This window comes from Phodopus roborovskii, unplaced genomic scaffold (assembly GCF_943737965.1).
Source record: "Phodopus roborovskii unplaced genomic scaffold, PHOROB, whole genome shotgun sequence".
NCBI classification, from domain to species: Eukaryota; Metazoa; Chordata; class Mammalia; order Rodentia; family Cricetidae; genus Phodopus; species Phodopus roborovskii.
The window spans coordinates 3,523,377-3,549,655 of NW_026126485.1; the positions used below are offsets into that span (position 1 = coordinate 3,523,377).

At 44.6% G+C, this 26,279-nt stretch overlaps 1 protein-coding gene across 1 annotated transcript in view; it reads left to right on the forward strand.

Annotated features, from left to right (window-relative positions):
* Positions 1-1,120: 1,120 nt before the first annotated feature.
* The window catches only part of Edaradd (EDAR associated via death domain), a 36,514-nt gene continuing 11,355 nt past the window's right edge, over positions 1,121-26,279 (forward strand). Inside the window, exons 1-4 of the mRNA XM_051194748.1 lie at positions 1,121-1,221; positions 10,465-10,523; positions 11,588-11,627; positions 16,803-16,861. Coding sequence (XP_051050705.1) covers positions 1,191-1,221; positions 10,465-10,523; positions 11,588-11,627; positions 16,803-16,861 — 189 coding nt within the window. The 5' untranslated portion in view covers positions 1,121-1,190. The remainder of the gene's footprint in view (positions 1,222-10,464; positions 10,524-11,587; positions 11,628-16,802; positions 16,862-26,279) is intronic.

Sequence of the window (26,279 nt, forward strand, 5' to 3'; positions counted from 1 at the left end):
CAGAGATTCCTATTAAATTTAAGTCGTCTGTAACCTTTGTATATGGCAGATACAGTTAGTGGAAACATGGCCACTAAAGCCTGAGAGGTGGCTTAGCATCCAGTGGTCTTGCAGAGGACCCAAGTTCAGGTTCTAGCAACTCCAGCTCCAGGGGATCCACCGCCCTCTTCTGGATTCCGTAGGCACTGCGTTCACGTGTAAATAATCCCCCATATGGCTTTAAAATAGCTTTTTAAGTTTTAAAATAAGATATAGAAATATAGCCACCTTAAACGATCACATTCTCTGTCCACTTAGCGTAAAAACCCACTTAAACTAAATCTCAGTTCGCTCAAGAGCCAGTGGATTCTGCATTTTTGACAGAACTCTACACTTTGGGTTTTCTTTTTTTCTTTCTCTTCCTTCTTTCCTTCCTTCCTTCCTTCCTTTCTTTCTTTCTTTCTTTCTTTCTTTCTTTCTTTCTTTCTTTCTTTCTTTCTTTCTTCCTTTCTTTCTTTCTCTTTTTTTTCTCTCCAGAGGAGTGAGCAAGAGACCTTGCTACTGACTTTTCTTCCCGATCCTTTGTGTAGCGCTCACCCAGGAGGTCAGGCAGTAACCAATGCCAAAGAAACATCAAAATAGAAAGTGCTAGCGTGTGCGGTCATGCAGCCGTTCAGGCTGCCTGAAGATTAGGAAACTGTTCAAACATCAGATCGCCGACAGGCGTCCCAGCCCGGGCCTGTGCAAGAAGCTCGCTGGGAGCGCTTTGGTGTCCTAGGAACCAGGAAAGCCACCCGCGCGTGTGGCAGCGGGTGCAAGATTGGCTGAAAGGCCCTTCCAGTTGCGATCGCGTGTGCCCCGGTCGTGGGAAGTGCGCACTGGGTCCTAGGTACCGGCAGGACACGTGCTCCGGGCCCCGCCGGGCCCCGCCGGTCTTCTTGTGCTCAACCGCAACGACGGGATCCTCTCCAGACTTCAGGAGAGAGGCTCGCGCCGGGAAGGGGCTTTTGCTAATTGCAGGAAGTGAGCACGAGGAAGAAGTGGCAGAGATCAAGAGGAGGAGGGAGAGGAGAAGGAGCAGCAGCACGGCAGCCCGCAGAGCCTTAGAATCGCTCATTGCCACAGCAGGAGATTGGGTCCCGGAGATCCTGCTGTTCTCTGGGGTCCCAGAGGCTGCTCAGCCCGGCTCGGACACTCGTTTCTCGGTCTTCATGGCTTCTCCGGATGACCCTCTGCGCTCAGGTAAAGTGGTACCTTGCCGCGCCCACGCTTGGAGCGTGACCACCAGCAAGGTTCTTGATATTGAACCTCAGTCACCCTTGAGAGCGCTTCAGGACACCAGTACCTGCTCCAGATGTATGCCAGGCTGGATGGGGACAGTGGTGGCGCTCTGTCCTATCTCTCACAAAACCACACCTGTGCTTCCCCCTCTGTGAGTGGCCCCTGACCTGCTTGCCTCCTGCACACTGTAAGGTGTGCTCAGTGCCTCTCCCCACGCGGAGGCCCAGGCGAGCGCTTTTGTTCTGGGCCACGCGGGTGCCAGGTTGAAACAAGTCAGCCAACCTTTGGCAGAAAAGAACACAGGAGGATTCTGCGCCCCCTCCCAAACTCTGCCTTGCTGGCCACTCATGCACCTTCTTAATCCTCCTTCTCCCTTTTGGCTCCACTTTGCTGAGATGGTTTTGCTTCTGTTTGTCTCACCTCTCTGCGCTCTATAAACTATTATACTACCCACAGAGCCATGAGGTCGTGGCAGTCTCCACCTGTGGAGAAGCCCTCTAGTCCCGTTAGTACATAAAAACGTTGTGCCTGAGGCCAGCATCTAGATTTTTCTATCGCTTCTCCCTACATGCATTTAAGTTAGAATTCCCTTTAAACTTTGTCTTCCAAGGATCCCCTCTGTTCTCCTGCAACCTAGCTTAAAAACTTCATCTTTCATCGGTGTCTGTGGGACATGCATGATGAATGGATGATGTGTCCCTCAGAGTACACTGGGTCTCTCTGGTTTTGTTGAGGTTGGAAGTTTTGGTGAGAGCCACCCAGAACCAGACCAGTTGGGACTGCTGGGATTGATGTGACTGCTTGTGTTTCGTATTTCATTTCTTGAGCTGGAGCAGGGACAGAGTTCAGCTGTTCAGCCTTATTAGGGGCTTGACACCATGTATCTGGTAGTGGCCAGAAGATTAAGCCCAAAGGCCACATTGGTATCTTGAAGGGCTGATTAGGGGAGGGGGCTGTTTATTGGTGACACTGAAGAAAGAACTAAATTATTCAAGTGTGGCATGGTCAACAGACTATCAGTTGTAATGAATTGGCCATCCCTCCCATCGTTTGTAGGAACAGAATGGGAAATGAAGGGAACAATTCTCTCATCCCGGACCTACTCCTAACACTACCCTGCCTATGCTGAGAACTTTATTGATAAGGTGCCAAGGGGTGTTTGGGGATAATTTTAGTCATAATGGTCCCAGGCTTATTAAATGATACTGATGGGGGGAATTTAAAAGATGGAGAGAGAGGATTTACTAGATGAAGATATGGCTAACATTTGCCTGAGCTGTACCCCAACATCACTGGCACCAAAGAAAGTGCGGGGTGGAAACAAGTTCAGTAGTGACATCAGTGTAAAAAGCCTCAGGTATGGCTGATGGGATGGTTCAGTTAATAAAGTAAAGAGCCTGCCAAGCAAGGAAGCATGAGGACTTGTGTTCTGATCCCAGCACCCACATCGACAGTCAGCCATGGTGTCACCCATTTGTAACCCCAGTGCTGGGAGGATTGTTTGAGACAGACAGACAGATTCCTGGAGCTCACTGACCAGCCAGCCAAAGCAAACTGATGTGTTCCGGGTTCAGTGAGAGACCCTGTCTCAAAGAAAATGTGGAGAGAGGTCAGGTAAGGGGCTGTGTGGGTAAAGAGAGCTTGCTGTTCAAGTGTGAGAACCTGGAGTTTAAATTCTCAGCATCCATACAAAAGCCTAGCCATGGCACCCATACCTATCACCCTAGGGCTGTGAGAGTAGGGTAGAGACAGGAAGTTCCCTGGGGCTTGTTGGCTACCAGCTTAGCACTAGATTCAGTAAGAAGCCCTGTCTCAAGTGGGTAGAGAATGAGAGAACAGGATGCCTGCCATCTTCCTCTAGCTTACATGCATGCACAGGTGCATATGCCTGTACACACATGTATACATGCATCACACACACACACACATGCACACATACACAACAGAATAATTAATGAAGATACCCTAAGTTGACTTCTAGTCTGTACATACAAAGAAGCATGAGCACCTGCACACATGTATATATACCCACATGAACATGTACACGTAACCCCACACATAAAGCCATGTTTGTGGGGGGTTAGATATATGGTCTAGGATTAGAACTGCAGCTATAGTCTGAATTAGCTTGGCCCATATAGAATGGATGCGCAAAACTTGCAGTAAAGGGGCCATCAGTTCTCTGTATGTGTGGAATGGTGTGAACAGAAGGTGTCCTGTCAACTGTGTGTTTCTCACTTCATGAGCTAGAACCCACATCTCTAGGTGAACTCTTCAGGGAGAGCTGAACTGGGGCTCGCTGCAAAGGGGAAGGAGGCCTCCTTCAGGGATCCCTTTGGCAGGGAATGGTGAAGACAAATCCAGGCTTGGGAGATATTAAGAATATCCTTTCCCATTCTGGGAATCTGTCAGTCGAAGAGGTTTCTCCGTGTAATACATGTCTGGACACGTGGGCACTTCCACCCAGACACCCCACCTGGCCCTTCCATTTCTGAAGTGTGAACACATGTGGTATTGGTGCGTAGAGCTGGTTGACTGAAGATTTTAGCTCTCCACCTCAGACCATGCTTTCTCCTGCCTTTCCGCACTGGCCTCCCAGCTGGAGTCCCCACACTGGTGCATGTTTCATGTCAATGGCCAGGGTGAATTCTTAATCAGTCACATCTGTCACCCTTCTGCTTAGACTCACTTCTGGACAGATTCTCAGACCCACCATCCATCCTGCTACACTCTTCCCTGTCCTTTCCACACCTTTGGTCACTTGCTTTTGGCATGACAGCCACACTGCCTCCTTTCTAGTCTTTGAAAAGTTCCACTGTATGTGCCTGCTGGCCTCTGCCCCTGCCCTAGGGAAGATTGTTTCCACTGCCGGCAAAGCTCCTGCACCCTTCCTTCCCTGTCTGAGCCTCCTATTTCTCCAAGCTTGAAAGATGACCCAGCCCAGCCCAAGATCACTCTCTTGGCTGTTCCAGAACCTTCCTCTCACTGTTTCTAGGTCTACCATTGTCTGTCTGTGTGACTAAAATCTGGCTATGCATGTTTATTTGGATATTGAGGACTAATAAAGCATGACCCAGTGAGGAGGTGGGATACCTTGTTACCTAAATGCCACGCTGGCAGAGTACAGTCATGTAGCTTTCCCTTTCGGGGAAAGGTCCCATTTTCTCTGTATAACCTGGATGTCCTGTGGAAGCCCTCGTCCAGGTCCTAGCTATCAGCCTAGGACTGTGCTTTTGGAGGTGTCTCACCTGTCCTCAGCCCTTCCTCACCCTGCTATAGGTATATATGAGTCCTGGCTAAATCCACTTCCAGAATCAGTCATGTGTGCAAAGCTGGTCCAGTCTGCTACTTCTCCATGGCTCCACAGGGAGCAAGAATGGAGAGGGTGGGCATCTGTTCATTTTCCCATCTCCTCCTCTGTGGTGTTTCCCAATGTGTCCTTCATCTCATTTTCCTTTTGTTAGGGTACTGGGGGTACCCGAAATGGAACCTGGGGCCTTGCTCCTGCTGGGCAAGTGCTTTATCACTGAGCTACATCCCAGTCCTCTGTTTCCTTTTCGTTTTGAGGCAGAGTCTCACTCAGTTGCATACCAACCTTGAATTCACTTTGTAGTTCAGAAGGCCTTCTACTTTCCACCCTCCTGCCTCGGCCTTGCAATTATCTAGGATGACTTGCCTCTCTTATTTACAATGCTTCCTAACTTTTCTTATACTCTTCTGGCTCTCCCCTCCCATCCTTTCATCTCTTCCCTGATCAGTTTGATTCTTGTCACCGGGTCAGTAGGGAAGGCCATTCTCCAAGGACCCTATAGGAACACACTTGTCTGACACAGGCCCCTTCCCCAGCTAGTTCAGTCACATGACAGGCGAGAGAGAAGGCAGCTATGCCAAAGGCAGCCTTTCTGCGGCTTTGAGAGTGTCTGTGATCCTGAATTTTTACAAGCAGGAACGAAAACAGCTGTGGGTGAGAGAAAGCTTTGGAGGTGGGGAATAAATAGAAAGAAAGAAAAGGAGAAAAAAAACTTACCTCTGAAATCCCAAGTTCAAAGAGTTGCCTTCATTCAGCACTGGAACACACAAAGGGCCCGCTCTTGCCTGGGGAACTGGGAGCTGAGCACGATTCCCTCTTTATTTTCTCTAGTAGATGTCTTTGGGGATATTTAAACCTTCTGGGACAGATTGCTGCTTAGGACCAGAATGTGCTAGGAGAAGGGAGATGTGGAGCGGCTGCATCAGGTTCCTCCTGTAGAGGTTCCGGGTGCCAAGTGCTCCCCCCTGACTCTGGAGGTGAGGAAGTTACATCTCTGGGTTGAGTGGATGGAGTTTTGGATTTAGAGTCAATGTTACAATGATTCTGGCTTGGGGAAGAGTGGGTATTCTGCAAGTGGGCAGGATAGGAATGGGGAGTGGACTGTGACCCTAAGTTCTAACCCCAGCAGCCCAGAAAAGGTTATGTTGAAGTCTTAACACCCAGTTAAGACTTTTTGGAAAACAGAGTTTTTAATAAGGTAATCTCATTAAGTTGAGGTCATAGAGCAGACTGCTAACCAATATGATGTTTGTTTCTAAAAAGGAGAAACGGGGCCAGTGACATGGTACAGGGGGTAAAGGCACTTGGTGTATGAGCCTGACAACCTGAGTTTGACCCCCTAGACCTACATAAAAAGAAAGGACAACTCCACAAAGTTGTGTACAAACACACATACATCAAATAAATTTTAAAAAGGAAAAGCTTTATTGAAAATAAACGAATAGGACAAGTCTGAACATGAGGACGTCCCCAGCTGAGTATGTCTGGTAAAGAGGCCTGAATGACCTTCTAGAAGCCTCGTGCTAGGAAACCAGCCAAGCTTGAGGTGTCAGACTCAAAGCTTGCCTCTTCCATGTATCCATGAGTATGAGCACACACTGGGAGGAGGGGGAGTTCTCATTACTTTCTCATTCACATAAGTCACTTATGTGGCCATGAAAGGCATGGTTCCCTTCTTCAGCAAGCAGGTCTTTGGTGGGCACCAGCAGAGGTTCTTCTCGTCCAACTTAATTCTGACACTACAAGGTGGTGGAGGAAGACCTCCTGGGTGGAGGGCTTGTCCCCAAGATTGCCACCTCCCCTAAGATTGCACGTCTGTGTTGGTGAACCTGTGCTTCTGATAATTCTGAGGCTTGATTACCAGTCTTTACTAGTTTTTTTCTGTTTGTTTCTGTAGTGCTGAGGATGGAACCCAGTGCTGTATCACAGAGCCATCCATCCTCTTCCAAGCCCTTGAAGGGTTCTATAAAGGACACAGATAGAGACAAATGCTCAGAGTGAGGTGTGGGGAAAGAAGCTTCCTAGCCCCCTCTGGGTGCCACCATCCACACAGGTGCCCCTGTGCTCGGCTGACCACAAGCTCCTTGAAATAATTCTTTTTTTATTCTTTTAATTGAGATAGTATCTCAAGTAGCCCAGGTTGTCCTTGAGCTAGCTACAAAGGATGACCTTGAACTCCTAATCTTCATGCTTCGACATCCTGAGTGTTGTGATTATAATCATCACTGCTACACAGGATTTATGTAATGCTAGAAATCAAACCCAGGGTTTTGTGAATGCTAAGCAAGTGTTTTACCAACTGAGCCATCTCTCTTTCTTATATGGAATCTATATGGAGGTCTCATTGCAGGGACTTGATTGAAGCCTGAACGACCCTGTGTGTAGAAAATATGGCCTGACAAAGAGGCTGACTGAGGGAGGATTCCAGTGAGGCTTCAGCTCACATTCTGGACTGTCCCTATCCCCTCTCCAATTTGGGACCCTTCTCAAACACAAGATCAGAGGAGGTAGTGCAGAGAGCTTTTGATGCACAGCTCCTAGACAGAGGTCGGGAGGTCAGATTGGCTGCCTTGGGAAGGTACTTTGAAGCCAGATAGAAAGCAACACATGTATGTCAAGATATCACAGAGCCCATACATGCAGTACAGTGTGGAGTGGATGTGAGGGAAGGAGACATTCTAGCTTTTACTTCAGGTGGTAGGGCCAGGGACTTTCAGCTTAAAAAGATGCCTTTCACTGTCGGGCTCCCATAGTCACTGTCACAGACTAATATGGGAAGGGACATAGGTGTTCTTTTGTTGTCACTGTTGAAACAGAATATTTTTCTGTAGCCGAGGGTGATCTGCAGCTCACTATGTAGTCCATATTGGCCTTGAACTTGTGAACCCTCTGCTTCCATTTCCAGAATGCTGGGATTTCAGATATATGCTATCACACCTGGCTCTCTTTAGCTCCTGACATTACAGGCTAATGTGGTCCAGAAATTTTAAATGATGGCATAGTCTATTCATTCTGATTTGAATCAGAGTGCTGAGAGCCTGGTAGAACTCTCTAGAAGGTGCTTGTGAGGGTGGAGCATCAGTTACTGTGTCAGGCAGCTGCCAGCTGCTATGCGGTGATCTGAACTTGCTCCAGGTGGTTGAGGCAGCTGTGGGAGGGAAACTTGGCCAGACAGTGGGTGAAAGCTGGGGGCAGGAGAATGTCTCCATCACCCCAGAGAAGAACTATTAGCTATGCCCTCTTTGGGGCTCACAAACCCCGCCCGTTTCTGTTTCAGGCCCCTTGGTGCCTCACATCCCATCTGGCACTGGAGCTTTGCCTGTGGGCTCAACCTGCTGATACCTGGGGCTTGTAAAAACAAACATTTTCAAGCTTTAGATAAATGATTTGATTTTATACTTAATCATATTGTAAACATTCAACTTCAAGGCCTCCAGGTATAGCTTTTAGAAAACTTTCTACTTCTAGATCTGTCTCAAATAACCAGGAACACCCCCCCCCCAACCTCCTTGGCACACACAGCTTTGGGCCTGTGAGAACAAAAGCAGCTGGGTCTGACCTAAAACAGCTGCCGGGTGAAGGCACTGGATCAGAGGTAGCATGTGGGGCACCATGGACCTAGGTCTGTGAGTGCATTTGACAGACATATGAATAAGAGCTTGATCTAAAGCCCCATGTATAGCAAAGGCCAGGGCAGCCAAGTGTTTAGAGTGAAAATAAGAAAAGACACGCAGAGGCTGAGGGTGTAGCTCAGCTGGGAGAGTGTGTTCCTAGCACACATGAGACCCTGTTTCATCCTCACGATCTCAAAAACCAGAAGTAATGACAAACACATGTCATCCCAGCACTGAGGAGGCAGAATGAGGATCAGAAGTTCAAGGGCATTCTCCCTTACATCGAAAGCTCAAGACCAGCTTGAACTCTGTGGGGGCCTGTCTCAAAAAACAAAACAAAACAAAAAATAACAACAAAAAACCTGAACATGTCTCTTGTACCCAGTTCTCAACAAACCTTTCCTGAGTTTTCTGGGACCTTGTTGTGTTTCGGAAAGCAAAGCAGCCAAAGTCTTTCTGGCAGTGAGCTCCCTCAGACCCAACTGCTATCGCAGATGGTCGGGAGGCTCTGAGGAGCAGAAGGTAGCCTGCAGCATGACCTCCATGTCTAGCCCAAATAGTGATCATCGGCCATGTGGCATACAGGGACCAGAGGATCTGAATATGAGCTCATGTCTCAGAGGACATTCCAAGGTGTTGGTAGCTTAAAGCAGATCTAATACCAACATCTCACCTCACCTGAGGGCAGTCAGATGCTCCCCCAAGGCCACACCTCAAGGTTTACCCACAGTCAATGGGAACCCAGATGAGGCCTCTGCCACAGCTGACTGGTGCTCTGTTCTTTTAACATACCTGCTTTCTCCTCAGCGATGCTGTGGGTGACATTGCTCCTTTCCCAGCCAGCACTGCTGTTTCTCAGTTACCAAGTGTTGGAATCATAGCTACTTAGCATCAAAACAAAGAAAGTTGTTTATTTTCCCTTGTATGATTTTTTTTTAAATTATAGGAGAATCCTTGTGCAAGTGTTAATGCATACTTTTTCTAGACCATTTCAGTCTGTCTCAGAAGTAAGCTATTTTCCCCCATGTGTGTGTGACATGATTGTGTATATACATTTTTTTCCATGTGTGGGCACAGGTACATGTACACATGTATGTATGTAGAAGCCCAGGGTTGGTGTTGAGAACCACCCTCCATTGTTTTGAACATATTCACTGAGGGAGGGTCTCCCTTTGTTTATTGGGGGACGGTCTCTTGCTGAATTCCAGTTAGCTTGCCAATTCCAGTTAGTATAGTTAACCAGCTTGCTCTGGGCTCTATCTCTGCCTCTCCAGGGCTGGGATTACAGACAGTAGCTATAACCAATTGGCTTATTGGGTTATGGGGATTCAAACTCATGCTTGCATGGCAAATGGTTTATCGAATGAGCCACCTCCTCAGTCCAATCTTCATATTCTGAAGTGATTTTTAAAAATTAGAATTTTTATTTTCTGTGTATGCTGCAGAAATCATAAGAGGATGTCAGATGCCTTGGAACTGGAGTTGCAAATGGTTGTGAACCTCCAAGGGGGTGGTAGGAACCAAACTGCAAGAGCCCCAAGTGCTCCTAAGTACTGAGCCATCTCTACAGCCCCCTAAAATAATTATATATTTTTTTAAAGCAAGTTACAGAGACTAGGAAATAAATAAATCTACAGAATTCAGAATAAAACCCTTAAATGGTTACACCCAATCAAGCAGGTAGAATTGTTGGCAGCTGGGGAGATAGTCTGGTCAGTTGCCTTGCAACTATGGGGACCTGGATTTGATCCCCAGAATCAATGTACAAAAGCCAGGTGCAGTATAGCACACTTGCAATCTAAGCACCAGGGAGGCAGAGACAGGCAGATCCCTGGGACATGCTATCCAGCCAACCTCTCTTATTTGGAGAATTCCAGGCTAGTGAGAGAACCCATCTCACAAAATAAGAAGGCAGATGACTGCTGCAAACAACACCTCAGGTTGTCCCTTGGCCTAACATACATGTGCATACTTGTGGGGATCCATATTAAGTTTGTATAATTTGAGATTGATTGTAACTCCCAGTATTTGAACGTATTAATAAATAACTTATATTTGTTTGTTTCAAAGTCCTGAATGCCATAGTTTTGTTTTTTTCTGTTTCTCTTCCTTGCTCTCTTCTTTGAAGTAACATGCACAGGTCTCTTTGGGTCTCAGAAATAGTTGACAGTGCATTTATATTGCCTGGAAAAGAAAGCTCATTCATATGTGAAAACGACAGGGAAGACCTCATTTGTGCTTTTGTCTCAATGACAATGCTGTCCCTTTGTGTCTTCCCAGATCACATGGCAAAGGAGCCAGTGGAGGACACAGACCCCAGCACTTTATCCTTTGGCATGGTAGGTGGCAATTTTTACTTTGACTCACTATGCCTTGTTATATCACACTGTAGTTACCAAGCATTTCCAGGAAATCTCAGAAACCCCAGAGTAAGATTTCCCAAAGATATACCTCCTTCTCATGGCATCCTCTGTGTTGTCATCATCTCCAGGCCAAAAACAGTGTTAGAGCCTGTGCTGGGGATGCGGCTCAGTGCACAGGGTGCCTGCCCAGCATACTTAAAGCCCTGGATTTGATCCCCAGTACTACATAGACTGATAAGGTGGTACACACTTGTAATCCTAGCACTCTGTAGGTGAAGGCAGGAGGATCAGGAGTTTAAATTCACTTTCAGCTATATATAGCAAGCTTGAAGCCAGCCTGTGCTACGTGAGACCTCTGAAACAGCCACAAAGTGATGTTAGATCCTCTTCTTGCTTCATGCATACCATAAGTGACCTTCTTAGATGTTCCTGGGTCTTTGTCTGGTGTCCGCTTGTGATACTATCTATTTTAATTAACTTCCAGCATTCAAAATATCTAACATGGACTACTGTCCCAGGATTCAAACAGTCCTACAACAGTGAATATTGCCCAGAACACATATATGTCCACCCAAATAACTGTCACAGAAATGGCAAGAAGAAATATGCCAGAATGAACAAAGACAAAAATCTAAGCACAAGGCCGCAGGAAGTTGAGAGGAAGAATAGCACAGCTCAGAAGGGAGGAAGTGTGGTTTAGCGGTCAGAGCCAAGGAAGTTAAGAGGGGATTATTCTGTTTCATGTTCCAACATTAACCTGTTGACTCTGAATTCATTCCTATCAGCTCAGAAGAAAAACAGTGAGTCAGGCCTGCTGATAAGCCCGAGGCTAAAGACCTGGAAGGTTTAGTTTTGCTTTATATTGCCACCCTGGGGATGGAACCTGGGGCCTCTATATGCTAGGCAAGCACTTTGCCAATGAGCTAGCTACCTCTAGTCCACTTCCAACGTTTTAAACGGAAACCCAACACAAAGCTCTCTTTTCACTTTGATCTCAGAGCTGACATATAAAATAACTCTGCTTTTGTCCGTTTCTACAGTCAGACAAGTATCCCATTCAAGACACCGGCCTCCCTAAAGGTAAGAACAGTTAATGTAAGGACTTTAACTCATGACTAATTGAGTATCTGGAACAAAGCACTGTTGAAAATAGAGTTTTCCTTATTGAAGATGGTAAAACTGAAATAGACCGATAGCTTAGCTTGAGACTGGCTACACAATTGTCCTCAGAAATGATTTTTTTTATTAAAATGTGTCAATCATTTTATACCAGATTATAAATTTTATTTTGCCAGGCAAGAAATAAAGCCAGCCGGGTACTGTGTTCAAGTAATAGAACTGACTCAAATTTGCTCAAAAGGAAGGGAAGAGTTGGGTGCTCATGCCTGTAATCCTAGCATTCAGAAGGCTGAGACAGGAAGACTGCTAGGAGTTTAAGGGTAGGCTGGACTACATAAATTCTAGGCCAGCCTGAGCTATAAAGTGAGACTCTTGTTTCAAAAAACAAGGGGGGGGGAGATGGAGAAATAGAGAGGAAAAGAAGGAAGGAAAACACTGGTCAGCTCAGGGGCTTCAAGGGACTTCTAGATCCACACATTTAAGGGTGTTTGTGGCTCTGCCCATTGACCTTGTGGCTCTGTTTTCTTCTGTGCTGCCCTTGTTTTGGGGTGAGACTTTCTGCTGAGGAAGGAAAGAGGCAGGCAGGGGCCTCCTCAGAACCATGATGCTGGCAGAGTGGGCCACATGCCCATCCCTGAATCAGTGTTATCATCAAGAGGATAGGGAATGTGAGTGAGCCCTGGGCTCTGGCTGGGGAAGAAGGCCTGTAATAGATTTCACTGAAACCCAGCAGTGTTTTGTGGCCAGATAAACAGCAAGGGATTCTTGTCAGGCCCAAAAGTCACCCCCGAAGTTGGCTTTTATAACCTGTAGCCTCAAGTTCAAACAAGGATAGGATAAAAAATGATCTTATCCTAGCTTTCCATGGCCCTGTGGGGTGTCTGCTAAGCCATCATACTGCTTGTTATATCACAACATTGACCTTGTACCCTGTGGACAACGTGGAGTTGAGGGGACAGGAACAATCAGATCATCCCAGCTCTAGAGATGGTAGGACACCTGGCTGTCTGGTCTCTGTGCAGAGGTGGCCTGTAAAACCCTTGCCTAGGTTCATAATATGTCCCCTGGTGGTGGGAATAGATAAGAGATTCCCACCAGAGCCATTAGTGGATATGTCCAGGTTTCAGCCAAGGCACTGTTCTGTCTCCTCTCTGGCCCCAAGATCTCCTGTCCCTTAAAATGACATCATTAATGTGTCAGTCCTCTTCTATATACTGTGCATGTTCCTGGAGTGACTATGGGATCCAGGAAGAGGCCGAAGCCTCCCCATGTGAACACTCATTCATATATTCTGTCTGTCTGTCTGTCTGTCTGTCTGTTACACGCACACACACACACACACACACACACACACACATTTTAAAAAAGAGAATTCAACAATGATCCAGGTTCTAGACCACATTCTAATGAGCATGAACATTAAATGGAGATGGAGGGAAGGCTGGCCCAAACCCCACAGAAATCAGTTTGGGGGCGGACAAATGATTCTAAGTAGATTGGCCAAGGGGGAACACTTGGATACATGTCATAAAGATCTTTTCTTCTTTGCCCTTGAATGTGATTTTCTGTTTTGAAAGGAAAAGATCACTGCTTAGCAACCTGATCCTACACTAGAGATACAATCAGGTTTCTCCTAAAATCCGAGCTTTACACATCTTTTGTTCGAGTTGTCATGCTTTTACGAGAGGCATGACCTTGAAATCATGTAGCAGACTTTTCCTTATATAAAGTGCATAATTTTTAAGTCTCCAAATAAATGCACCATCTTGTAGGCAAATGAATCTTGGTTAGAAGTTTTAAAATCTGAATTCAGTAATAATGCAATCTAATAGTGTTTTCCTTTATCTTCCTCAATGAGGACAAATTCATCATAAGATGTTTCCAATAATTTTCTCATGGAATTTGTTCTTTAGGAGAGGGGAGTAGAGGAGGACAGCCTGAGGAGGAATAACAACAAAGTATAATGATGTATGAAAATGTACCACAGTGAAAGCTGTTACTTTATATGCTGACCAAAGAGTAAACAAAGGGTTGGGGATATGATTCACAAAGTGCCTGCTACATAAGCATAAGCATGAGGACCAGAGTTCAGATCCCAGCACTACATATAAAACAGGCAAGGGGATTTGAATCTGCAAACCTAGTGCTAGCCAGTGTGGTAAGGAGAATCCCCAGTGCTCAGTGGTCAGCCAGCCTAGTTGAAACATTGAGTTCTAGGTTCAGTGTTTCAAAGCAATAAGGTGGAGAGAAGACACCTCACATTGATATCGGGCCTCCACAAATATATAAATAAATATATACATAAATAAATTTTTAGGAAATCAATTTTAGGGATATGAAATCTATATAAAATAATTATATCAAGTATCAGCTATAATTCCAGCATTCCAGTGAATTGAGGGTGCCTGGTTTACTTAATATAGTGGTCATGGGTAATTAGCTTTAACAATTTCCCTACTGTTGAAGAGGCCTCCAGACTCTTCTGTCACTAGAATCCTATATTACTTGCGCATGGCTTAGAGCTGTTCTTTAACGCGGCCAAGCTTGAATGCTTTTGAATGATGTGGTTTTGCTGTAAGTCATATGGAAATCTAGGGTAATTTCAGTAATCAGCATATGATTTATCACACCCATTTCTCTTCAGGAGCAAAGGCATAGCTTCCTCTGAAGGCAGCCCCTGTCCCTAGGCTCAGGGATTTTGGGGGCATTCTGTGGGTCTCCTTCTCCAGCAGCTCCACTTGGAGCTTGACATGGGGAATGGATTATTTATTTTTCTTATTACTAAAACCAAAACCTCGACCGCCCCCCCAAAAAAAGAAAAACAACTTAAGAAAGGACTTATTTTGCTTAAAGTTTCAGGATCCAATTCTTCACAGGGAAACCACATTTTCATCACAAATCTCCTGACTTCTCCCAGAAACTGCTACCCTGAGCATCCCAAAGAGGATGTGTTTTCCTGTCACTTTTGCAGATGTGTTTGGGGGGAAAAATTCTGGTTTTTGAGGGCATATTCACAGCAGGAGACAACTGTACACAGACAAGCCCTCATGTAAATCAAGGAAACTATTCATCTTTGGCTGGCAGGGTGGTACAGGCCTGTTACTGGGGAGGCTGAGGCAGGAGGATGGAGAGCTCAGGGCCTGCCTAGGGTTCCAGAATGAGGCTTTCCTAGGCAACTTAGTAAGACCCTGTCCCCAAACAGTAAAAAAAAAAGGAGCCCAGAGACAAGTTCAATAGTAGAAAATCCTCTAAGTATGTGTGAGGACCTTAGTTCAACCCCCAGTCCTGAAAAAACAAACAAGCATACAAAAACATAATCCTTTCCTTTCCTTTGGAGTGCCTTTCTCCTACTGTTCAAAAGGATGTCATGGTAACTTTAAGATGCAGGGGCTAGAGTGGTGGCTCAGTGCTTAAGAATAATTGTTGCTCTTCCAGAGGACCTGAGTTTGGCTCCCAGCACCCATATATGGCCTGAAACTCCAGTTCTGATGCCCTCTTCTGGCCTCTGAAGGCACCCACACATGCACACATAAATCACAATGAAATAAAATATTTTAAAATATAAAAATACAAAGAAAAGTGATATAGATTGATTCTGTTAGTTGTTTATGAATCTGAGCATTCATGTATGCCTGGGAAATGCTTTAGTATTGAGATACATCCATAGCCAAGGAATTTGCTATTATTTTAAGCACTCAGAATACACACTTTATTTATTTATTTATTTATTTATTTATTTATTTATTTATTTATTTATTTATTATTGTGATGCTGGAGATCAAACCCAGACCCTTGTGCATGCTAGGCAAACACTCTGTACTGAGCCACTTCCTCCCAGCGTCTGGAATGTTCATTTTATAACTTGAGCATCAACGGCATGTAGCCTGCTGTAAGGAATGCTCAAATTAAACAAACTTTTGATCGTCCTTCCTCCTGGACTAGTCATGGATCTCTTGGGGTCTGGACTCCATCCAGTTGAGTGCTCTTGTGTGTAGCCTGAGTGGGGCTATCCAACTCCCTGATGGCAAAATTTGCTCTTTGGGTACAGGGAGCAGCAATGCTGAGCAAAGTATGGGCACACTGGCTGGGAGAGCTAGGACACCCAATAATTTGCTTCCTTTCTATTTTGATCAACACAGCCTGCCCGGCCTGCTCACTTCCATGCCCTGAGAGGTCAAGGGAAACAGCAATGCAGGGACAGGCAGGTCACTACCCTGAGCCACATCAACCAAAATGCCACACCACACCTGTGCTGCTGCTACTGTACATTCACAGATCATGTTTGGCACAGGTGGCTCATGTGGTCACCATGTACAGGTAGCACCAGAAGATCCCCTTGGTTAATGGAACCCAAGAAGCAGTCAGCCAGTGTACTATGCCCTCGCTGCTAGAATAAGTTAGTGACCTACCACCCTTCTCTCCATCCACTTAACAACAGTTTGCATCCTGGGGCGAGAGATGGCCTCAGTGAGCCACACAGGCTAAGTTCAAGTCCACCCCATGCAGCTGTCACCAGTGAAGTTAGTTAGCTGAGAACAGATAATTCATTCTCACCAAGACCTGGCCACTGTATTGACCAGGAAGTAGTTTGGACTGCTTTCTCTATATCCTGAAGGCACGATGTTGCCCTAAGGTAATGATGCTGGCCAAATACATGGTGCCTGGCCCTGAACAGATGAAATGGGGGGTGAAGCTAGAGTCACATACATTTGTAGCCTGGGAACAAGGATAGCTCAGAGTGTACAGACTCACACCAGCTTGCACTCAGGATCATCGAACAGTTAAGGGAATGCAGGCCGTGAGAGGCAAGCTCTGTGGCATCTACAGGGTAGGGTGTCTCTGGTTCCTCTGGAAAGGCTATTGCCTTCTTTGAATATTTCTATTTGTTGGCAGTGAAAGGAACCCTGCTTCTCCAACATCAGCAAAATCATGCCTAATCCCCTTCTCCAAATAAGAACAGTGTGTAGCTGGAGAGAAGAGTCAGGTCCTGAACTTGTCCTCGTTCAGATCCATCCTAGTTTTACCAGGTGTCAAGGCAGCTCTTAATTCTGAGTATTAATTTTAGATCTTAGGTTGGAGTATATGCTTTTCTTACCAAGCTGTATATTGTTCCTTTTGTCCCCACCCCCACCCCAGCTAAGGAATGTGATGCAGTCACTTCTAACTGTCCACCAAATTCTGATGATCAACATCAGGTAAGAATAATATTGACTGTTTTTTAAACTGCAAATACCTGGAACGTTTATAGGAATGATCTGAAAGAGCTTTAAAAATAAAAATGAGGATGCATGTAGCAGATGGATGCCTGCCTCTATCTAGAGGTCAGAGACGCCGGGGTCATGGCTTCAAGACCAGACTGTGCTGTGTGAGGCCCTTCTCAAAAGACAAGAATTGACCTGGGGAGATGCTTGCTGTGCAAGCGTGAGGACCTGAGTTCAGATTCCCAGCACCCATGTAAATGCAGGTGAATGTGGTGGCCTGCTTATGATCCTACCCACAGGGAGACAGAAATGGGGGGTGAGGCAGGAGTAAGCTGTCTAGAAGGACTTGTGGACACTCTGAGTGTGAGAGGTCTCTGATATATGTGGTGGAAGGTAACAGTGGGAGACGCCAAATGTCAGGCTCTGACCTCCACACACACTCAATAAAGCCCCACAAGGGTGAGTGTCTAAAGGTGAACAGTGAATTTGCAGTAGTTCTCAGCCATTCCTTTGTTTTTTTTGTTTTATTCATACAATCTAAGCTTTAAAATATTAAGCCTTTTATCATCAAAAAGACAGGGGCTGGGGAGATGACCTGGTCAGTAAAGTGCTTGTCATGCAAGCATGAGGACCTGAGTTCAGAGCCCAGCACCCATGTAAAAAGCCAGGCACAGAAGTGTGTACCCACAATTCTGGTTCTGGGAGGAAGAAGCATGTGGATCAGTAAGCTCCAGGTACAGTGAGAGACCCTGTCTCAAAAAATAAGATGGGAAGTACTTGGTCCTATTGGGTTCGCATCTGCTCATTTTCTCAGTGCTCATGAGCAACGTTGTTTACAGTTCAATCTCCTAAACTACAGTTAGAGCACTAAGTGTCTCAGAAGTGTGTCTTTAAGACAGGCTGATTCATGCCTTTGCCTTCACACACCAAGTTAATGACTAGCATGTTTTGTTTAGGGATGCTTTAAAAACAACACCATGTTTGAGTAAGGGATGGAAAGGACCTGTCAGGTTTAGTTAAGGTGAGCTGAACATGTGTGTTAGAGTCTGGGCTGCTGATGGGGGCCACTGTCAACAGGAAAGTGGCTTCTCTTGGCTCTGGGAAAAGGAAGTGTTATAGGAATTGAAGACTTTGACACTTCCTACAGTCTAATTAGTGGTCTAATTGGTGAATTAGCTAACTCTCGAGTTTTGGGTTTTTTTTTTTTTTTGTTCATCCCCCCCCCCCCATCCCTAGAAATAACCTATGATCAATTCTTTTTCTAGATTTTAGTCATTTATTTACCAGAGCAGTTTTAGGTCCACAGGAGAACCGAGTTGGAGGTACGGAGATTTCCCACCTAACACCTTCCCCACATACATAGCCTCCCACATTTCAAACATCCTCTACCTAGATCACCCAGTTGTTACTGCTGGTAAACTCACATTTGACACATCATCAACCACATGCCAGCATGTGCACTGAGTTCATTCTGGGTGGTGTACATTCTGTGGCTTTGGCTGAGTAGTTAATGCCATGCACCTGCCATGACAGCATCACACAGGGCAGTTTCACTGCACTAAAAATCCTTTGTGCTCAGCTGCTCAGCCCTCCCTCCCCCAGCTGCTCAGCCCTCCCTCCCCCAGCTGCTCAGCCCTCCCTCCCCCAGCTGCTCAGCCCTCCCTCCCCCAGCTGCTCAGCCCTCCCTCCCCCAGCTGCTCAGCCCTCCCTCCCCCAGCTCCTGGCAATCTTTGATCTTTTCATCATTTCTATAGTTTCGCCATTTATAGAATGTCAGAGTTGGGATTGCACCATAGGGCTTCTTGCATTTAGTAATAAACTTCTGTGTCTTTTAATGGTTGGTATTTCATTGCTTTTTTTTTTTTTTTTTTTTTTTTTTTTGTGCTATGTAGTATTTCACTATCTGGATACACCGCTGATTATCTATTTACCTACTGAAGGATATCATGGTTGTAAGAAATAAACCATTTTGATCCATTTTCAAAGAATCACAGATATGTAGGAGGTATTAGGCCCTTGTTTCCCCTAACTGGCCACTGGTGCCAGGTTGTTTTTGGTTGAAAAGTTACAAGGAGTCTGCTATATAGCTAAGCCATAATCAAAAGGGGGAGATTGAAAACCTCTGGATATATGTTAACTAAAGCTTTGCATCCTGAACCACTAGGATGGAAAGTTTAGTGGGGAGTATGGTAAATGAGCATGGAGATTGTAGCTCACTGGCATACTAGACTATGGGACGGACAAGGCAGGAAATTTTAGAGATCAGGGTCATTAAAAAAAGCATTGTGTGCCTTAAGTCAGGTGTGCTAGCCATTTTTGCCTTTTCTGTAGGCTGATGTCAGCTTCTACAGAATTAGAAAATAAAATCAGCTTCTGTGTCTCTAGTGTCTTGAATTTGTCATTACAGAGTGAGGGTCTTCTGTCTCACAATAGTTGCCTCAATATTCTGGCACTTAGGAAAGAAACAGCTCTAAGTACCAGTGTGCAGGTTTAGGCATGCATGAGTGTCCAAGAACATGCGGGCTGGCTCAAATACTTGAGAAAGTTCAGTTTTGTAAGAAGCTGACACCACAGTGTGGCTTCCAGAGTGACAGCTCCAATCTGAGTTCTCACCAGAAGCTAATAAAGTCTAGTCTACCATATTCTCCAGCATTTGGTGCTCCCTGTGTTTTGATACTTTTGGCTATTCTAATAGGTGTATACTGGTTGTTTTAATTTGCATTTCTGTAATGGCAGGTAGTGTGGATGGAGTGTCTTTTAATATGCGAATTTTCTTTTTTGTTGTTATTTTATTTTGTTTTGGTTTTTGAGACACGGTTTCTCTGTACTGCTTTGGAGCCTGTTCTGGAACTTGCTCTGTAGACCAGGCTGGCCTCGAACTCACAGAGATCCATCTGCCTCTGCCTCCTGAGTGTTGGGATTAAAAGCGTTCGCCACATACGCCCAGCTTTAATATGCTAATTTCCTACCTGTATATTTTATTTATAAGGTGTATTTAGAGATCTTGCTTATATTTTGAAGATGCATTTATGTATTTATTTTTACTTTATGTGTGTGTAGCCTACATTTAGGTAAGGGTACCACAAGCATGCCTGGTGCCTGCAGAGGCCAGAAGATAATGTAGGGTTCCCTGCAACTGTAGTTAGAGTTCTGAACTGCTCCATGTGGTCCTCTGCAACAGCAGCCAGGACTGTTAACCATTGAGCTATTTCTCTAGCCCAGTTTTGCCTGTTTTTAAATTAGCTCTTTGTGTCCTTTTTGTTGGGTCTCTGCATATTTTATATAATTCATTATTCAAAGTATCTTTTGCAAATAATTCTCTCCTGGTGTGTGGGTCATCCTCTCCTTTTTTTTTTTTGGACAGGTCCTTTAGTGGAGCAGACATAATGTTTTTTGTTTTTTTGGAGAGGGGTTTGTTTTTTGAGACAGGGTTTCTTTGGAGCCTGACCTAGAACTTGCTTTGTAGACCAGGCTGACCTCAAACACACAGAGATCCATCTACCTCTGCCTCCTGTGTGCTGGGATCAAAGGGCATGTGCCACCACTGCCCAGCTCAGACACTGTTTAATGAAGTCCACAGGGAACACTGAGTAGGAAAATGTATGACAGTGGACAGGGCCAAGGAGACTACTGTGCCAACCTTCATGTTGAGGTAGACTTTGTGATCTTAATTAAAAGCCTCTGGAACATACAGCTTTCCTGGAGGCTGGAGGGCATTTACCCATCTACCTATCTAAGTGTTTGGCAGACCATTTATATTAATATTTGTTTTTTTAAGTTAATGTACAAACGATAGGATTAGGAAGGCATTTTAAAACATATTTGTTTTTGTTACTCCTCCTTCCTTCTCCCGTAGCCCTCGTACCTCCCTACCCCAGTCTACCCTTTCTACTTTCATAACACATGTTTCCTGTTACCTTCCTCTGTTCCCTAAGTTAAGAGACAGTGGCACCTATTTGCTCTTTACCTGAAAGCCTCCAAGACAATAATCTTGGCCTGAGGATGGGATTCCATTGGTAGACCTTCTACCTGCCATGTAGAAATCCCTGGGTACCATCCTCAGAACCACATGAAAACCAGCATGGTGGCACACACCTGTAATCCCAGCACTTGAGAGATGGAGGCAGAAGGGCAGGAAGCTCAGGGTCATTCTCAGCTGCAAAGTGAGTTTGAAGACAACCAGAACTACACGAAATCTTGTCTCCTTCAGGAGGTTGAGGCATATATCCTATAATTTTCTTGACATTTTAAACATCAAGTCTACCCAGGTACAGAGGTAGTGTTCAAATTCTATTCTTCTGGCTAATAATCTGAGTCCAGCAGTTTCCATTCTTGGGTTAAGTTACTGACTACAACTTTGTAACGAGGTGATATCTGACTAGATACCTAGCAATACCACACTATCTTGATAACTGTAGCTTCATAGTGTGTTTCAAAGTTAGGCGATTAAAGCCCACTGCTTTCTTCAAATCCACTTTCTGTATCAATTTTAGAATCAATTCAGAAATAGCTTGCTGGGACTTTGCCTGGGATTGAGTTGACTCTGTGGGCCCACTTGGGTAGAACTGATGGCCTGTGTCAATTACTGTTCCCCAATTTTTCACAGATGGCAGGCACCATGCACTGAGGAGACCTCTTTAGGTATCCCTTCTATACTCTGTGGGTGGCCTTATTTCTTACAATCCTGGCTATATAGCCCAGTATGTTTTGCACATTCTACATAATGACCTGTGTTTGAAGGCCCTGTGGATTTATCACATCTTTACCAGCTTTTCTACAAATGATGAAAATACAGTATATTACAGAATAGGAAAAAAGGACTATCCAGGAAAAATATCTTTGTAGTAAATAATTTCTAATAAATGAGAATTTAATTTTGTTTACATTGTAATATATATATATATATATATATATATATATAAGAAAACATCACCTGTTTTCTGTAGATTTGACCAAAAAATGTTAGCAGTGCACTATGGTTGACCTGAGCGCTTTAGAGATGGCCATCCTGTTAGTCTTGGCCATTCCCACAATGCCACCCCCCAGAGGCATTGGTATACCAGGCCACATAAACCTAGAGAGATTGTAGGTTTTCCTCTGGTTCTGAAGGGCACTGGGCTGAAGGAATAGCTTTTGTGCTACCAGAACTTGCCTAGTAAATGCAGGGTGTATGGGCTTCTTTCTTGTTGTGACTAAAACCCCAACAGAAACATCTTAAGGGAGGGGGAATTAATTTGGGTCACAGTTTCAGAGATACAGTCCATCATGGTGGGAAAGACATAGTGGACTTCCTTGGGGTGGGAGCACGTGATGGCAGCTCTGCAGAGAAAGCAAAGAACTAGCAACAGAAGTGGGTCTACAAAGGTCTGGCCTTAGTTACCCAAGTCCTCCAAGCTAGGCCTCGCATTGCAAACAGTCCACAAACAGTGCCAGACCCAGGGGACCACCTGTTGGAACAGGTGAGTCTGGAGGTGACATTTCAGACTAAGACCTTACTCAGGGCTTGCTCTTTGCATTAGGTTGTGAGGCACTAGGTAGAATTCTAACCAGCAACCTTGTTGTCTTGGCAAAGCAATGGGCTCCTCAGAAGATATGCAGATGTGAGCCATTAAGTGCATGGTAATAACAGGGCATGGCAGGGACCAGCAAGGCTGCAGATGCTATCTGCCATTAGTCAGCCTGGCAGGCCCCTGCCTGCAATTCTGGACATGCAGCAATCCTTTCAAGCTCCAACAAGATCTGTTTCATAGATTGGCGGGTCCTTGAACTTTTTTCTCTGAGGGAAAATCAGATAGCTCTGGCTTATTTGGCAATTTCTTACTTTACCCCTAGTGTGAAGTTTGTAGGACAAGGAACCAGCACTACCCAGTAAGACTGCAGATTTCCTTAGAGCACATACATGGTACTTTTAGCTCTAATAAGAGAGACTCCTACTATAGCCTGCCATTCCAAACAGACCCCTTTTCCTTAAGCCAGGCCAAAAAAGGTCTCTTGACACACAGTTGTCTGGGCATCTTGGGAGAGAGAATGAATTTCAAGGGGTTGGAAATCACCTGTTTGGTGCTATGCACATGGTCTTGCCATGTCCCTGTCTCAACTGAGATAGCTGACAAGCAGTCCATGTCAGATTGAAGATGCTACCTTTGAACAGACACTTTGATGTTAAAAACACTTGAGCTGGGATGGCAGGATGACTCAGTAGGTAAGACACTTGCTGCCAAACCTGATGACTTGAGTTCAATCCCTGGGACCCACATGATAGAAGGAGAAAACCCAGATATTGTCCTCTGACACCCACACTCGTACTATGACATTTGTGTACACACAGAGTCACACAGATACACACACACACACACACACTAGATGTAATTATTAAAACCTTTTAAAATTAAATAAATAAATAAAATATTGAAGCCTGGTATAGTGGTTCACACCTGAAATCCTAGCACTTGGGAGGTAAAGGCAGGATATTCAGTTCGTCATCCTCAGCTACATAGTCAGTTCAAAGCTAACCTAAGCCACATGACACCTTGTCTTTGAAAAATCAAGGAAAAAAAAAATAGAGGCTGGAGAGATCGCTCAGTGGTGAGGAGCACTGGCTGCTCTTCCCAAGGACTTAATTTGATTCTCAGCTTTCACATAGTGGTTACTCCAAATACAGGGGATCCTATGACCTCTTCTGGTTTCATGTGACATACATTCACAGACACACATGCAGGAGGTGGGATGCACACCTTTAATCCCAGTACTTGGGAGGCAGAGGCAGGAGGAACTCTGTGAGTTTCAAGCCAGTCTGGTTTACAAAGTGAGTTTCAGGGTAGCCAGGGTGACACAGAGAAACCTTATCTCAAAAAAAAAAAAAAAAAAAAAAAAAAAAAAAAAAAAGAATTTCTTTTTCCTTCTTATGACAAGCAGAGACAATCCTGTCCCAAAACCAATAGCCATCTTCTCCTGCCTGTATTTAATGCCCTCAGAGTACACCAGCTTACTTTTTCTAGACTACAGGTGTGTACTCCAGACCCTGACCTTGCAATGATTCCCCACACCTCCCCCCACCTGTGCACTGCCCACAGGATGGTCTTTCCTAGGTCATGGCTGTACTGGGAACAAACCTTGCAGCCCATACTCCGAGGCTTTCCTCTATGCCTCAGATTTGCCCCTCTCTGCAGGTCCTGTTGCCTTTTGGCAGCCCTCACACCTCCCTTGTTTGCCCTTCTGGACTTGCTCATGACTGTAGGAAGATGTTCTTGTCATTTCTGGCCCCCACAACCCTCCTGTGGCCTGATACTGGTCCAGGTTAATGCCCTGGTCAGGCATTTTGGTGATAATATCACTGACATTTCTGTAAATTCTGCCCTGTCACTTCTTAGGCTTACTGTCCCTATTTTTGATGACTGGGAATACTGGAATGTCAACCTTGGTTCCCATTGGTGCCACAGCAAACCTATGCTCCCCAATGGCAATTTCAAATCTGAGGCTTTTTTCATAATGAAGCTCCACAGAAATAAACATCTAAAAGAAAATTGTAATATTTTGACTTGATATGGCTTATTAAGACCAACCACTTTGACTTATTACTATTTGTTTTTTGGACCAAATCAAAATTAAATATTTGTGGTCTTGTTAGAGCCTGTAATCCTGGCTAACTGGGAGGTTGGTGCAGAAGGATCAAAGGTTAGAGGTTGGCCTGGGCAACAAGATGAGTTCAAAGCCAGCCTAGGCAACTTGGTGGGACTCTGCCTCAAATTTTTTTAAAAATGAAGAAAATAGAACTGAGGATAGTTTTCAATGGTAGAACACTTACCTAGTATGTATAAGGCCCTAGGTTCAACCCTTTGTACTAAAAAAATATGTATGCGTATATGTACACACATGTACATACATACTTGTGTATATATATGTATGTATGTATGTTTACGTGTACACATGCGCAAACATATACATATGTAAATGTATATATGTGTGCATATACACATGTGTATACCCATATACATATATTCATGGAAGTAGGCATGGAGAAGTCAAAGGTTTCTAGAACTTAGTTGTTTTCCTATGATAGTCTAAAATTTTTTCCTTATTAATAAAATTGAACTCTTTTCTAATTAATTGACATCAAGCCTTCTCTTCTTGTCACTCTTCAGAGTTCTGTTGATTGTAATACTTTTGGGTTTCGTGAGTGGGTTAGAATTCCCTGTGGGCCTCAGTTGATCTAGGTGTCTAGCAAAACCACCTTCATATACTGTGGACAGTGGAAACAGATGTAATTTTATAAAAAAAAAAAATATCCAGTCCTACCTGTTGCTAATCAAGTGAGAAGTCTTGCTTTAAGGGCAGGACCCCGGAGAAGGCAGAGGGCAAGATTCACATGGTGATACTAGAAACTGAGTTACAAACATCTGCATGTTTATTGGTTGAGACTGGTTGAGTATGTCAGTGTAAAATTAACTTCACTCACACTATTAAACTATGTAAAACTATTAAAAAGAGGCGAGAAAGTCAAGCATGGAGGCTCGTGACTGTAACCCCAGTACTTAGCCAGAAAATCAGGAGTTCAAGTCCAGCCCAAGCTTCATGAGAACCTATCTCAGATAGACAGACAGATGGACTGACTGGCTTTAAGAGAAAACCAGGCTGTGAGTTGGCTCAGGAGGTAACTGCCAACTGCTAAAGCTGAAAACCATATTTCTATCTCTTGGACCATAGGAGAGATGGCTAAGTAGTTATAAGCACTTGCTACACTTGTAGAGACTAGAGTTTCATTTCCCAGCACCCATGTTGGGCAGGACATAACTATCTGTAACTCCAGTTCCAGGGATCCAATGCCCTCTTCTGGCCTCCTCAGGTACCTACACATGCACAAACACACACACACACACACACACACACACACACACACACACACACACCAAAAATAGAGCTGGAGACATGGCTCAGTGACTAAAGTATATATTCTCTTGAGAGAATCTGAGGTCAATTTACAGCACCCAAATTACAGCACCCATAGCAACTGCCTATAACTCCAGCTCTGAGGGATCTGATGCCTCTGGCCTGCAAGAGCACACTGCACTCAAGTGTGCACACACATGTATATACCCATAAATGAAAATAAAAATAAATCCAAAAATAATTTTAAAGAACAATAAATAAAAATTTTAAAATATAATAACTGTTTTAAATAATAAATACAATATTTAAAATACATTGAAATAGTCATCCAAAATGTAAACTTTTTTTCATGTTAACACATGAAATGATGTGGTCTTTGGGCCCACACACTATTATGCAGGTAAGGAAACTCACAGAACAACCAATGTATGGTGCTACTCTCTTCACACACGGCCCACAAGCCTCTGTTCCGAACATCACTGGTACTGCAAGCCTGGGGTTTATGAATGAAAGAGATCTGAAGAGA